Source organism: Struthio camelus, chromosome 1 (genome assembly GCF_040807025.1).
Source record: "Struthio camelus isolate bStrCam1 chromosome 1, bStrCam1.hap1, whole genome shotgun sequence".
NCBI classification, from domain to species: domain Eukaryota; kingdom Metazoa; phylum Chordata; class Aves; order Struthioniformes; family Struthionidae; genus Struthio; species Struthio camelus.
Genome location: NC_090942.1, coordinates 192,215,583 through 192,231,457, shown reverse-complemented (window position 1 = coordinate 192,231,457; position 15,875 = coordinate 192,215,583). Strand labels below are relative to the sequence as shown.

General features: G+C 38.0%; 1 protein-coding gene across 1 annotated transcript in view; it reads right to left on the bottom strand.

Moving 5' to 3' along the window:
• RB1 (RB transcriptional corepressor 1) overlaps window positions 1–15,875 on the bottom strand; it is an 84,650-nt gene that overhangs the window by 38,182 nt on the left and 30,593 nt on the right. The window contains exons 14-17 of the mRNA XM_068929818.1: window positions 15,139–15,195; window positions 15,018–15,049; window positions 14,855–14,931; window positions 14,447–14,649 (exon numbers count right to left, since the gene is read on the bottom strand). Of these exons, the coding sequence (XP_068785919.1) occupies window positions 14,447–14,649; window positions 14,855–14,931; window positions 15,018–15,049; window positions 15,139–15,195 (369 nt within the window). The remainder of the gene's footprint in view (window positions 1–14,446; window positions 14,650–14,854; window positions 14,932–15,017; window positions 15,050–15,138; window positions 15,196–15,875) is intronic.

The window sequence follows — 15,875 nt, the reverse complement described above, 5'->3', positions numbered from 1 at the left end:
TTGATAGACTTAAAACGCTGTTAAATTAAAAATTCATTCTGCACAAACCTAACTTATGAAAGAAAAATGCAAGTAACTTGAACTAAACTATGACAAAGATGGCATAGATTTAAACATCTAATATCCAAAAAATGATCAATGACCACAATGATCTTAGCTGGCAATCCTAAACTCCGATTCATATCTGACTTCAGAAAAATGTAGGAAAAAACCATTGCGAGTACAACTTCTATATGTTTTCCATATTAAAAAAGTACAAATTTGAAGTTCAAAAACTTGCTGCAGAATTCTGTTCTGTTTTGAAATTAAATGACTCCCCTTGCTTTCCCCAAAAAACTTTGAGAATAAAGCTCTTTATCTCACTGTTGGGCTATGTTTCAGCAGGACTTCTTTTCCTGAGCACGCCAACGCTGTTACTTGGTTGAGTGAGAACTTGTTCAACCATACCAGTGTATTACACGAGCAAATGCCACTGCAGCCTCACCCTAGTCAAGGGAAACTGCTCTTTCTGAGATTATGAAACTACCAAAAAAAAAAAAAAAACCAAAACCAAAAACACCCCCTGACTTAAAAGCCGAGCAAGCAGATGAAGGCACATGCCCTGTAAATCACACCTTCCTTAGTTCAAATTCATTCTTTGTAAAGTACTCTATTTTCCTCATCTACAAAGCGCAGATACTGCCGATTTACCACAAAAATAGAAGTAGTGAGCATTAATGAGCAGTTCCAAAAGATAAGGGGAAAAAAGAGCAAACTTGCTATCAAACTTGTCTGATTTACACCACTCTAACCTTACTTGACATCAGAAAAGCAAAAGACTTCAATTTGAAATTAAAACTTTTTGGGCAAGGAACATCCTTCTTTCAGGATCTGAATAGCAAGCACCCTGTAAATGATGGTCCTACATCTCTTAAATGTTCCAAGTACTACCCACAATTAAAATAAATAGATTACCCAACCAACAGATGAGATACTGCTTGAAATATCTTTCTTGCTTGAAGAAAGCAGTGCTTGATACTACCAAATCTTAGCAAAACACAGTAGTTTTACAGAGCTCTGTTCATTTTGACATAAGTGCAGTTATACATTAGTACACAGGATAGCTATGACATCATTCTAATATATGACTGCTAAAGTCCTCCAAATTAAAACGCTTTTATGATCAAGTATAAGCATCTACATGAGATGAATGTATTTAGCAATAACCTATGAAAAATTTCCAAAATGACGTGAGAGAACCTCTGTTCAGAAATAGCCAGTTATAAAGAGAAAAATATGGAAGATCAACCATTTGTAGCAATTATCTTGTCTGCAGTAAGCAAGTTAAATAGTTTGTATTTTAATTAATATTTTCATAATCAGCATTTTAACAACAAATGCTATAATGTGGTACCTCACTGGATGCATGCATACAATGCTGAGAAAAAACAGACCTAACCATTATCTAAGGGGAGTGTCCGCTTTAAAAACTCTGTTCAGATAATCTGAGCTTGAGATCTGACTTTTGAACCTATTTAGAAACCTTCTAGGGTCAAAGGAGCTCTAGATGCACGCACAAGTATACCCAAGTGCGTGCAGTCACTGGATCAAGAATCTATTCAAAGGAATTTGGTACAAAGGGACTTTATATACTGTTTTTAAATTCAATTTGAAATTTGAATTTCTGGCTTTCTTCGGAACAGAATGCAAGGCAAAATTTGCTTCATTTGATATAGGTCTTTGAAATTTACAGAAATACAGTACCAATACCAAGCCACATATGTATGTTGTTCAATTAACAGTGCTTATAAAACCACAGTAGATATTTCAGAGAGGTTAAAAATCCTTATCTAGAATCAACATCTGAACTTTAATTTCTTAAGAAAGTAACTTCAGTCATCAAAACAAAGATTGAAAAGGAACTCAGGAGATGAGGTAGAAGATACAAGTGGCTGCAGTGGATCAGACCCCAAACGTTCACCTAACCTACAGGCCCAACAGTGTGGAGGTGAGAGGTTCAGTAATACTTCCATGAACTTATCCTGCCTCCTTCTAAACTCGAGCTTTTAATATCCATATCGTTCTGCAGTAAGAAGTTCAAGCTCTGCAGGAAAAAAAGAACCCTAGCCTCATTTGTTTCAAATCTACTCATTTCATTATTGTCCCCTCCTTTCTTTTGGAAGGGCAAATGAGCTTCTGATTGCCAGAGTTTTCACGTCACTCTCAGTTCTATCGTCCTCCATCCTCTGTATCAAATTACACAATGTTTTTCATTTGCCACTTTAACCAGCATCACAGCCAAAGACAAGATTTTCAGAATTAGATTAAGAATTCAGGTAAAATTCCAGCGAACTCAATGAGGTTTGTATTTTGAGACTGGTAAATTTGAAAATCCCACTCAAAGATATTAATTCATTGCATTATTTATTCTTCCAAGTTATTTTCTAGGAGTTTGACAGACTAAGTGCATTTCATTCATACTTTTGCAGCAGTAAGTATATCTTACGATTCATATGCCTGCGTAGACCTGTAAATCCTCACAAGCTCCCTTTTTCGCCAGATTCTGTTATATGTGCTGTACCTCAGGGCAGGTGGCATTTGAGATTACTGACAAAATGCAAGAGGATACACTTCAAAAGCTAGGGCAAAATATAAATCAAAAAACTGAAGTTAAAAATATAGAAGCTAGAAATGTCTGGGCTGAATTAGTTATCAAATTATCAAAGCACTGAAAAAATAAATATAAGTACAGTTGACAACTGCTGACCCAGAACATTTTCAGAGCTGGCTCAGTCAAGTTAATTTAAGATGAATGAAAATTTAGAAAGCCGCACTTGTACAGCCTCATATTTCTGGGAGAAACTAGATAACTATATGAAATAAAAGTATCATATTGACACCACGGATAAGTTTGTTTTTATCTTCCTTTGACATTGAAGCTACCTGTAGCCTTTCACATTTTTCATTCCTCTCCCACCTCCCAGTTCCTGTTATACAAATGCTTATTAAACCCACTGCCTTTCCTGTTAGAAAACTAGACTTATCACAATATTAAAAAAAAAAAAAAAGGCAAGAAAAAACACACCCCTGCGTACATCATTTGGTTTACTATAAAGCTTACCATTTTTGCTGGAAAAACTGAAAATTCACAAACTGAAAACTCAGATTTAAAATTATTTTTTCTGTTTAAAAAGCAGTGTACAATCAGCTCTAGTTGCAACAAAGCTAAAAGCTGTCCAGCACCAAGAAGGGTAAGATTGTTTTCCAGTTTAAACATGAAAAATCAATCCTTAAGCAATAACAAAGGAAAGTCTCTAACTATACATTCCTAGCTTTTTAATGAAGTGACAAATCTTTAAAAGGATAATTTTCCACATGCTTAACTAAGTTCCCCTCACCCCCATCTTTTTTTAAACAGCAAGTTGCTACCTTAAAGACAAAAGAAATCCTTAAATGACAATGCTAGTTACAGGAAGCACCAGAAATTAATTCCATTATCTTGGGAATACAACATCAAGTCTACTGCACATGAGAACACCTGCAGCTATGCTAACTCTTTTTCTTTCCAGATAAATTCTGCAAAATTGCTTCTTTTTGAAAGAAAGACAATTGTACATATTAGTTGCAAGTCTTTATGCTCCTGTAAAATTATGCAACGTTAAACCTACTTATTTTTGGAAGTTTGTCCTAGCAAGCTTTTTCTAAAAGCATACTACTCATCTAATAGAAACTGAAAGAACCGATCAGTAAGGAGCGCACTGGTTACAAATAATTTACCATTAGCTACTGCATCAAGAACTGCTCTTGACTACAGTTGCAGGCATCTATAATAAAACCTTGATACTTTCATTATACCCACAGCATTACATGTATTTCTTAACCTAGACGTTAGTTATTAAGTATATAACAAAACACGGCAATACACTTAAAATACTGATGACCAGACAAGTCCAGGAATATCTACGTTCTCAGCCTCAAGAGAAATATCTCTTAAGGAAACCACATTCAAAAACTTCTGGTTTACATGTTGTCGTAGGGACTACTTAAGTTATTTAACGTTTTCCAAATGCATGAGAAAGCTTTATCGTATCTACTGCATACTCAAGCAAGACAGAACCAGTGCTTCACATGCTCCCATACTGCGGATACACTGGAGGGGAAAATCAGCAGCTAATTCTGCCCAGAGAAGATCTGTGAGTTTCTCCAAGCTATTCAAAAGTCAGGAGCAGACAAGAGCATGGGTATGTAGACACCATGCCACGTGCAGGCTCTGTTTTGCTCAGGCTAACTCCAGAGCAGGACGCGCCAGCGTCCAGGCCAGGCAGGCATCCAAGCCAACTTCAGACCAGATACAGTCTAACTGGGTAAGACATTAGTCACCCTGCACCTGTACCACAGGCACTTACCAGCTTGGGCATAACCCATTCTGACAAGCAAACCCATCCCTAAACAAAAAGCTTGAACAAGAAAAATTGTGTTTCTGGAGGGCCATGAACACTAGAGCTGCTCCACAGTTCTGAACAAGCCAAAATCCTTTTGTGCTCTTGGCAAGTTACCATAAAACACACACACAGTATAGCTACCTAACTTAAATACCACTCATTTATATAGCATGAAGAAGTAGACATAATAGCACCTTTTTTTGGCCTACAGAAAAACTGAGCCAAAACGCGCACGTATGCATGCAACAATTCATAAAGAAAATGCGCAAGTAGAGGGGCAAAACCCCACTTGAATAGCATATAATTTGGTAGTTTGAGTTTGACTAGGTACTGTTACCCCCTTGAAAGCTTGAGAACTGCGCACGAGGTGGAAAAAAAAAAGTCACATTAAAACGTTTGGCACCATATTTGGCACCATAGTCAGCTTACTACTGGAAACAGTTTCCTTCCACCACAGCAAAGTTAACTACAGAATGGCTCAAATAAAATAGCTGTAAGGAAAGACAGTTATTTAGGACTGTAACTCAGATAAAGCAAGTAACACTGTCAAAAAATTCATCTTCACACTACCAGTTACACCAGCTACAAAGATTTACACCTCAGTAAGAGTATCCTGTTCCAAGAAGGGAGTAGCACGGATATGGCTGCAGCACTCAATCCAAGTATTATTTACCTTTCTATTTCAGGAGATTGCCATATTAAATTTGCCCCAAATTCAGCAAGATTTAAAAAAAAAAAAAAAATTAAAGAACTGCAAATACATCTCCATGATTTTTAATACATTTTTCCTCACTGGCAACCTTTAAAAAAAAATTCCTACAACATATTTATGATACAGATATTGCAATATTGAAAAATGAAAAGCTGAAGTTCAAACAATCTAAAAGCAGACTAGGACTGAAAATGAAAGTTCGATAGCCAGGGTCTGACTGCCAAAGCATTGAAAAATACATAAAATATACTGAAAAGCAAAGATACCCAGAAAATAGTTTTACTATTTCTTGTAAAGTGTTACTAATAAACAGGACAAACTAAAGGAAAAAAGATCAAACACCACAGTATCATGTTAACTAAGCCTTATTTCTATGGCTATATCCTTATTTGGGACCACTCTAGACACGGCTAGATACTGCAAAATACCAGTGTAGCAGCATGCTGCACATAACACAGGCTACAAAATCCATTTGCCATGCACAGCTGTAAATGTATAGTCAGAATATACCCCTGCTTCTGGTCCCATGCTGGTAACAGTACTCAGCTTAATTTTAGCTAGGTGACACCTACGTGAACAGAAACCGCAACAGCAACTATAAGTGAGCTGCATTATAAGCAGCCACCTCAAGTAAAGTTAGATGCAATTAAAAAACTGCATCTTGTTAAACATTCTCTTAATGTTGAGAGGAAGGGGAAAACATAGTTATGAAGACTAATACTAAAAATATGATTTATTTCCCCTAACCTTAACTGAAAACTATTATATAGCCAGTTTAGGCTGGTCCTTGAGATAGGTGTCCTCTATAGTCAGTGGAGAGTGGTACCTTTAGAAAAGTAAGTGATCCCATCCTAAAATGTGTTTTTTTAAGATAAATAAAATGAATTCCTTTCTGGAAGTGCCTCTGTCTCTCAAGTATTGAGATGCCTACATACATAGGTTTTAGGAGGCTAAGAACATAGGATTCGTATCCCTAATAAGGGAAACTCTACTTCATTTACTGCTTTAAAATGTAGGGAAGAGTTTAAACCTTAATCAAGAACAGCATCCAAATTTCAGAGAATGAAAACAACTGCATAGGTGCTGTCTCTTAAGTAATCCCTTTGGTCATGTTCGTACTTGAATTAAGAGAACATCTTAAGGGTTGGGTTAACTTGGTATACCTGCAATAAATGAATGTATTGATATTGCATTAAGCATGACCAGCATCTTACAACTCCAATGACTGTTTTGTACCCTTAGTAAGTACCTATCAAAAAGTGAACCAACTGCTAATACTGACAGAAACAGGAAATGCCGGACCTCAACTTTAAAAGTGTTCTGGTCTCTTTTCCAGTAGCCTAGAGGATTTGGTTGGATGGTAACGCCCAAGCATGAGTAACAGCTTTAGTCATCTTCACCGTAAACAGGAGTGGCAGGGGAGATTTTCAAAGTGATGGTGCAGACACTGGAGTGAAGACTACCGTTCAGTGTTCTTTCTGGTTTTTCAATTTGCCTTCAGCTATTGGCCAAAAAAGTGCTCAAAAAGCACAATATAATTCCTACAAAAGGAAAATCTTTGAAAGCACTAGGAAGGTAAAAAGCATACTCTTATATATGTGTGTATATATATATTTGTGCATTTATTAAAAATATTATGCATAAACTCAATTTAAAAAACATACAAACATATATACACACATATACAAAAAGCAACTATCTTAGGCCTATTTATAGATGTTTGTAATATCAAAAAGGCAGGAATTATAAAGCTGGCATTTGGTTTAAAATGCCTTAATTCAGAAGACTTTTCAACTACAGTTGTGACAACTGGAAGTGACAGAGCTAATTCTTAATCTTACCAAAAAAAAAAAAAAAAAGTACACGCAGCACAACCAGCGTGGTTCTTTAGCACTATCACACTAAGCAGTAGTGACGGCAGTGACCTCTCTCTAATCGTGCACACTTCTGGAACACAATCACAGTGTAAGCAGAAATATATTTAGTACAGACAGACAGAAAACCTCAAATGAACTCTCAGTTCCTTCTGTAAGGTTCAAGTTGCACCACTCCTAACGTAATATTTTAAAAAGGAGCATGGCGAGCACGTGGAATTACCAAGTTTGGTAAGACCTAGCACACCGTATTTTTCCCCTGTAAGAAAAGCCCTATGAAATTCTAAATTACAAATCATAGCCCATAGCATCCTACACAGAGACAGAATATTAGGTGCCTAAAATCCAAAAGGACAAATGCAGAAGATAGATGATGGCTACAATCATCTATCAAGAACAATCTGATGCCTATGACTCTTGAGGCACCCATCTTTACACTAGTGAAGTTCCCCAGATATTTCATATTCTGCTAGTGAGCGTGCTCAGAAATGCTGCCATTCTGGATAAGTCAAGCATTTTTTGTGCCTACGGCTGTCCCCGATTCACAAATTACATATCTAAGGTCTTTGAAAAGCAAAATTTATGAAGGCATGAAAAGAGCATGTTGGACAAACTAGTTTTGCAGAGGGAAACCAGCCGGAAACACGTATGATTCATGGAGCCCAAAGGGGAGACAGGAAGAGAAGGCGTGACTCCTTTGCCAGCGCCCAAGTCGCTCTCCTCGTGGATCCCACAACTACATCTGTAGTCATTACCAGAACAAGCCATGGCCTATCCTAAGGCCTGGGGCGGGGGGCAAGTGGCAAAGCACAGCTTGCATCACACAGCTAAACTTTCTCCACCTCTAGTCCACACAAGGAATTGAAAATAGTCCCGGATCTGCATTACGCCCCAAGGCTTGCCTAGGCATTGTCTGCAGGAGTGCTGACAAGGGCCAAAGTGTGCCAGGAAACCCATTACTAAGGAAATGGCACAGACGACAGTGGGGCAGTACTTGGGCCTGAACCGCAGTCCCTTTTAGGCTGTATAGATGTAGCCCCAAACTCCAGGCCTGGCTGCCTGGCCTTCCTTGGCAGCCTGTTAAGAAGGTTTTAGGATCAGTTTTCTACTACAGCAGTAAACGATTTATCCAGTGATCCACTGTGTAAAATATCGACGGAATGACCGTTCCTACTTCTCCTTCTAACTTTAAAAGTAATGACTTAGATACTTAAATCAGAGAGTGCTCAAACTGCATGTAACCACCTACCTCCAGAAGAGGTACATGACTTCAGACACACACCGAACAGAAAATGCTAGAGAAGGATACATACCACAAGACAATCTACTAATTTCCCCTTCACTTAATTATGGCTTAATTCTTCCATCCAAGGAGCACAGAAACAGGCACTGAAAACTTAAAACATGGTGAGCTCCACAAAAATCAAGTCCTTTTCTGGATTTGAGCATACGCTGACATAGTTACAGTCGAACAGTCAAAGATCAAGAGGCTGTATAGTTAAGCTTGCATTATAACAAGTACTAAGGAGTATTTAACCCTACTCGTTAACAGTTACACCCTGATCTGGATTTGCCTAACACTTTTTAACACTGCCACACAAGCCCTTTTAGTATTTTTGTCTTTACTACACCATCAAGTTGGTCTGTTGTCATTGCAGCTCAGTAAGTTTGTCATACTAGTGTAACAAAATATATTCTTAGGGAATACATCATTCTCTTCAGGAAGGTTTTTCCACCATAATGAGCTACATCATTTAAATGATGGGGATGAGGCTGCCAAGTACAAACAATAACTACCTATTTAGTTGACAAACATTTATGGCAAACATCGAGTTACATTAATCAGTGATACACTATGCAAAGCAGCACTGTAGCTTTCATTGCAAATGATTAACGGACAATACAAACTACAGAGAGGAAGCAGCAGCTGATACAGGAGATGTGTTATGAAGCACAGTTTAGACGCTGCCACACTGAAGAAGTTACACATCAGAATAAGAGGTTTACAGAGTCCGAGGATAAAGCAAAGTACAACTGCCTACTTTTGATCGTATTTTTCCCATTAAGGGAAATAACTTTGTACAGACATCTTCATCCTGTATCAGTCATTGAAATTCTAGATCACAACACACATCAATTTTGGTGTTCTCCCTTAAAAAATAAAAACATCTGTTAGGGTAGCAAGCGTTAGAAGAACAACCTAGTCAAAGCAGGCTACAGTTTCAACAGTTGTAGTGCAATGCACTGCTACCTCAGTTCATCATCCGGTTTTCTCTCACACGCACAGAACCCCACCAACAAACTCAAAGCTATCTGACCAAATCAGCCCACAGCACAGGGATATACACAGCACACTTCCTCACAGCCTTCTGGGCTGCTGTAGGGGGGTGTAAAAGCAACACAGCTGCCTCTGATCCCTGCTAACAGCAGAAGCAATTGGTACCTTTCAGAACTGCAGTCCTACAGGGAATAGCTTTTGGGCACCTCATCATCATGCAGATGCACGAAAGGGCAAGAGCGGAACCGCCTGCCATCTCTAGAGCTGACCAGCAGGGCACGGACATGCTTCTTTCCAACCTGCCTTACTGAGCTAGAGTGAATTACCGTATCTTTTGATAAGGCTGCAGCTGGCCTGCAACTCCAGCACACAACTAGACTCTTTCACTACCCAACGTGGGGCAGCTGAAGCTTAAAGGAGCAGCAGTGCTTCGCACTTCTCACCTCTGGCCCACCAGCATCTGGCTTACAGAAATAGTATTTTGTAGTGTGGCCCCAACTATTTTACTATGCCAAATATGATTTGAACCATGTATACACTCGATCCTCTTCACTTACCCTACATGTGACAAGGCATTTATAGGAACTACATTCCCTGAATAGAAGTATTAACAGTATGAAAAATCTAATAACTCGTCTGCTCCTCCCGCTTGACAGCCTCTGAACAAAATGCCAGCTGCAAGGCAGGGAAGTACAACCGCATTGCATTGTAGATACCTACAGAGAATCTCTTTGGCTTTTTTTGTTGTTTTTGTTGAGTCATTCAAGAAAGTACACAGACAACAATCTAACAGATCACGTAAGTCACGCTATTCCCTGAAAGTAAATGCATTTCAGACATTAAAAAAAAAAAAAAAATCACCACATATAGATGTTTCACTCCAGATAAAACCTGAAAATTGATAGACTTGGCATTTGATTTACTTGCACTGAAAACCTGCTCTTTCGAACACACTGCAGCAAGCAGCAGCACGGGAGTGAAATATTTGGCAGTGCAGCTGACAGGGCTTTCTCTAAGGGAAGTTCAGAGATTCTAGAATTTGTCCACACAACCTTAATTTGAGATATTAAAAACAATTACTTTCTTGGCTGGCTGCAAAAAAGATCAATTTAACAATTCTGCAAAAGGCTGAGCATGAACTCCCAGGCTGGCAGATAACACGCTATCCCCATTTCATGGGAAACAGATTTTAATTATGCCAGGGTTTAAGTCATATTTATATAAATACAATAAAAAACATTGTATGATATATTTCTGTTTTTACCAATAGAAGTTTTTCACCATTAGTAACAGATTCTAAACTGCGGTCTACGTGATTGTATTTGGAAGCATCATAAACTCATTTGTGGATAATATTCAGAGCGGATAAAAGTGGTTTCTCCTTTCAGGGTCCAATGGTGTTTTAAGGAAAAGCAAAGCATTTTTCAAATAAATTAGCCAGTATAGAGGCTAACTCCTTGTTAAAATCAAGAGGTATTGAGAACAAACTCCAAATTTTTTCCACTCTTTATTTTGTCTGGCTATGCTTTTTTGTTAAAAGAAAGGATGACCTAGAAAAGTCTCATCTCCTTCCTAAAGTACAGATGACTAAATCAGCTAGCTATGTAAAAGCAATAAGCATATTCACAATGACTAGCAAAGGAGTAATATATTATCTTCCAATACCACTAAGAAACAGAATCCTTCACATTCATTCTACACAGCTTCCAAAGTCAGACAAAGGGCAGGTGCACTCTTAAGATTTTTCTTCAGAGAAATTAAGCAAAGTGGTTTCCCTCATGAAAGCTTGGTGACAAGTACCTCTACAATAAATTCAGCTATTCGGTATTTAATTTCTCAGTCCCTTTAAAATCTCACCTTGAAGTCCTATTTCCAAAAGCAGTCAACAGAACAAGACAAGACAGCACATACACAGCTGATACACCTGACACTCCAGAGAGCAGACCAACCTCGAAACGAATTGTTTTGCCAGAACCACCATTCAAAAAACACACGGTGCATTATGGAGCATCAGAGTCAGATTATGCAAGTTTTTGCAAAAAAAAAAAAAAAAAAAAAAAATTCAATTGGTGCTATTCTTACTTATCAAGCTAGACTTTTTTTGCACAAGCTTAATTCAGTCCATACTTTTCTTTAGAGTATAACTTTTTTTCCCCCCCAAAAAAAATTTGTATTCTCTAGGCACATAAGGAAACTTTAACCTTCCTCAGTTTCCACTGTTTTTTTGATTATTAGGTAACTTGTTTAAAATTAAGTCTAAGCAAACACTTAAGATATTAGTTATAACTAAGCAGAAGTCATCTGGCTTTTCTCTACTCCTTTAGCATGTTTGGTGGTAAGACACATTTACTGGTATGAACTGTTTTCCAAATTACCTATTCCCTTGACAGAATTACTAATTAAGCACACTCTTTCTAAATCTTGCACATCATTACATGGAGACAATATCCAAGTAATTAACTGCAGAAGAACACGATAAATAACCCCTTTATTCACTAGCTGAACCTTTCCAGGACGCTTGGAACAACCTTTAACAGACAGTCTGCCACAGAAGCATTTGCCCCTTTTGCTAATAAGTTTCACTTTTTCAGACTGAAGAGTCAATATGTACATGCGAGGCAACAATAGATGATCCATGCTAGAAGTATCAAGACTTCAATTTCTTGTGTGTGTAGTCTTAACAGCGTACAGGTCTCATTCAGATCCTGCACTGCAATGCTCCAGAGATGTACCAAGGCGTTGTGGCATTGCTGATGTTTCCCTGCTTCCAGTTTCCCGAGCCACCACTACATAATCTGCTGGTTAAAACTTGCAGCCTTTCCCTCCTGCGCAGCAGCAGCACTTAACAGGGTTCAGACACAATTCCCTCTTTTCTTCCTCCCTACTCTTCAGATGCTTACAGCACTCTTTAAAGCTTACTGACAACTTCAGATCACTTTAAGCTAACACAATACCTGTAAGAATTACAATGTTTATTCAGACATTTTATATAACGGATGAAGAAGAAACAGTACGGATCGCCAGCAGCAACTACCCTCAACATTTGAGGGGACCCAGTGTGCCCTCTAGTGATGAGCCTCCCAGCCACTAGGAGGAGAAACATCAGAAAACTGCACACTGAGTGTCCTCCGCTCTTAGAGATCCAGATGAGACCAGACAAGCAAAAGAGCATTTGCATACGGGTACTGCACATTTCTTTTTACTCCTTCCTCTGCTCCACTGACCCAGAACTCTTTTTTTTGTTCCTACTTTTAAGTGGCAGCCAAGTACATATGGGAAGGGAATAAAGGGAGTGCTTCTCGAAATATCGGTTATTTTACAAATACTTACTGGCAGCCGCTCAAGTAAGTTTTATCAGCCACCCCAAAACATCACCAAACATATGCTTCTGGCAAGTCAAGAAGATAAATTTAATGCATTAAAAAACAAAGAAATATCCTGATCATTCAAACAGAGGTCTCTGAAAGCTTAAAACAATCCTGCGTTGGTTGTTAACGTTATGATTCGTATCACAAAAGCTTGCAACTACACCCATAATTTTGGCAAATACAACATTTTGAGTTTTCCAGTCTGAAAGCCCAAGTCCAAATCAGATTATCTGCATGCTGTGCTTGAATTACTGGGTAGAGATAGGTAGAAGTGACTTGCTGCTGATCAGTACACTGACTTCAAATTGGCTTGCCGAAAGTAACAGGAGTCACTTCTTGCTTGTGGCAGGCGAAACCTGGATATCTGTACTTCTGTCTTTGTCCTCTGACCGATAACGCACTCAAATAAGCAATCTTTAAATGTTGCCTGCATGCTTCTTGAAATACTGCCTTATTTTCCCTGTTACAAGTAAACTCTGCTAAAAGGTTAGCAACCTCAAGTGCCCTCAAACAGTTTTACTCAAAAAAAGATAAAATTGTGAAGAAATTTAAACAGCAGTGGAGAGAGGCCTTATGCAATTCTTAAGGTACCAAAAGAAACATGCAAAAGCATTATAAAGGAAAAAAATTTACACCCTGGCACAGCAGCTGTAGCACTGTACCAAAAATTCTGGGGCACGTACAACATCCTAGTGATGAACACGAAGTCGGAAGCACAAGGATGTTGTGTCACCTAATAGAAATGTCACCTTCATAACAGGGCATATTCAGGAAACGGCCTGACACGTGCCTGTTGGATTAGGAAATCAAGTGAGAGCTGGCATTAGAAGTTCTGCCAGATGCTGCTTGAAGCGTAATTGCTTCCGTATAACCCCGAGGCCAGTACGCGTCACCTGATTTAGAAATTTGAATACATATGCAGATACTGCTGCTCAGACAGCAACATTGTCTCTGTTCCCAGAACCTGGGAATACAACCCCAACAAGCTGATAAAGTACCACCATTATTAAAGTGCAAAATTTTTACTTTAACGACTATGCAAACCAAGCACAGATTAGTCAGAAAATAAAGCTTGCTATCAACCATGGTATATTGTGCTCTTTAGACTTCCCAAAACTACATAATATGTGAGGGGTTCTTAAACAGCGTTTTAAGTCTCTCTTGTCAAAATTAGCAGTTTTTAATATTCTCCTACTCCATGGCATTAATGGCATATTTTTAGTTCATAAGTAATACACAACACAGAAATAATGTTTTATTTGCCGATATCCAGCCTGAAAATGATTGAACCTCCCAGCATGCATCTACTTTAACGGCATCCCAAAATATCAAAGTAATTGAAGTGCAAAGGAGAATGGAAATCAATATTTTAAGTATCATTAACAACCATACCAGATGCACAGAACTACAGCTCTAATGCCAAGTGGGGATGAATAACAATTAACTCACAAATAAAACCATCAAATTTATTACCTTTTCTGTTGTCACAAAATACCATTTAAGGGTAATACCCTTAAAAAGATCCATGTGAGACTTGTAAAGATTATTTATACTGGTTTACAGTTATGTAGATCAGCAGAGCTATACTGATTTCTCTTTGAAAATCTTTCTATAGCTTTTCTTTTTGTTTTTTAATCTAAAGACACATCAAATCTAATCTGGTTTTGCTCTTGTTACTCCACTAGAAACAAATCTTAGTAAAACTGCTACCTGTTTTCTAGAGTGGGGTGTAATTTCTTTTTCTAGGTATACATGTTATACGAGGATAAATATCATTTTAAAGCACTACTTACTGATTGCCAAGCAAGAGATTCCATAATTCGATGTTCACAGCGTTCCAGATGCTTTATCATGTCCCTTGTTAAGCTTGGCTCTGCTTTAATAAAGCTTTCAATCACCTTGTAGAAGTCGAAAGCTTTTAAATCAAATACATTGAGAATCCATGGAAAAGACAAGTCTGTTTCAGCACTGGCACCATCATTTTGGGACACGTTTCCTGCAGAAAAGACAGACTAAAATTATCCAAGTGCTATTTTCTTCCACTTCAGTCATTCTTCCCTTTTATATTTATTGAATCAACGCTAGAAATTTAGTGAGCCCTTTTCTCTTGTGATTGACTACATTCTCTATATTAGAATACATAACAATAACTATCCATAAATAACAACGTCATTATTCAGCATGTCTTAGATTCAACTTACTGCCATATGTAGCCATGACAACCTCAACAGCACATGCCAGAAGAGATGTGTGGAAGATGTTATCATTCAAAAGTTTGCTAAGGGGGGGAAAAAAAAAAAAAGTTACTAACACTTGTCTTAGCACTAAAATAGCAGTCTTTGCTCATGATTTAGGAGCACATACCTAAAATTGTGAACTGAGAGGCGTTCTTCTTCCTGGAACGTATAAACCAAATTAAAGTTACGAATATTTTTAGTATTGAAAAATGCAATGCCAACACTAATCTACCATTACTAAAACTTACCGACTTTAGCATGGACTCCATTACTCTGTAATAGAGCCGTACTCCGAGCTTATATCTCTGTTGAAAAAAAGAAATTCAAAAATATTGCAAGATGCTTTAACAAGCTACAGCAGGCAGATTCTCATAGCTTAATGATTTAGAACATTTCTTTTCTTTGCGAGAGCCACTGTAAAGAAGTCATTGGCCCCAGTCATGTTTGCCAATAGTAGCAGAGAAGCCTCAAAAGCTACTAAGGCTGCAGTTGTAACAAAGCCATAAGACGACTGATTAATGAGCTGTCAATTTATAGCAAACAGGATAAAAGAACAGGGCTGACAGAGACAGGACGCTGTAGAGGACAAATTCGGCTGGATTGGTTTTGCAAAATCCTTGTAGAAAACACAGATGGCCTACTGATCTCATAAGGAAGCGAGTCACCTTCTAGTTTAATTTTAGGCTAAGTTACCTCAATGAGCAGGATACATAATGCACAGTCACTTGCAAGTATGTATTTTACTAATGGTATTTTACCCAGCAATTTTCTTATTCTTCATTAAAATATTTCCAGCATATACCTCTCCCCTTGCACTTCCTACTGCTCCACATATATTAAGAAACGTTTGTTAAACAGTGTCTTCACAGAGCATTAGAAAAAAGCAACATGTCTAGTTCCTCAAGTTGTAAAGAACATTGTTACTTTTTACTATTACTAATCTTCACTGAAGGAAGGCAGTCAGGTCTCACATCAACTAGTACTA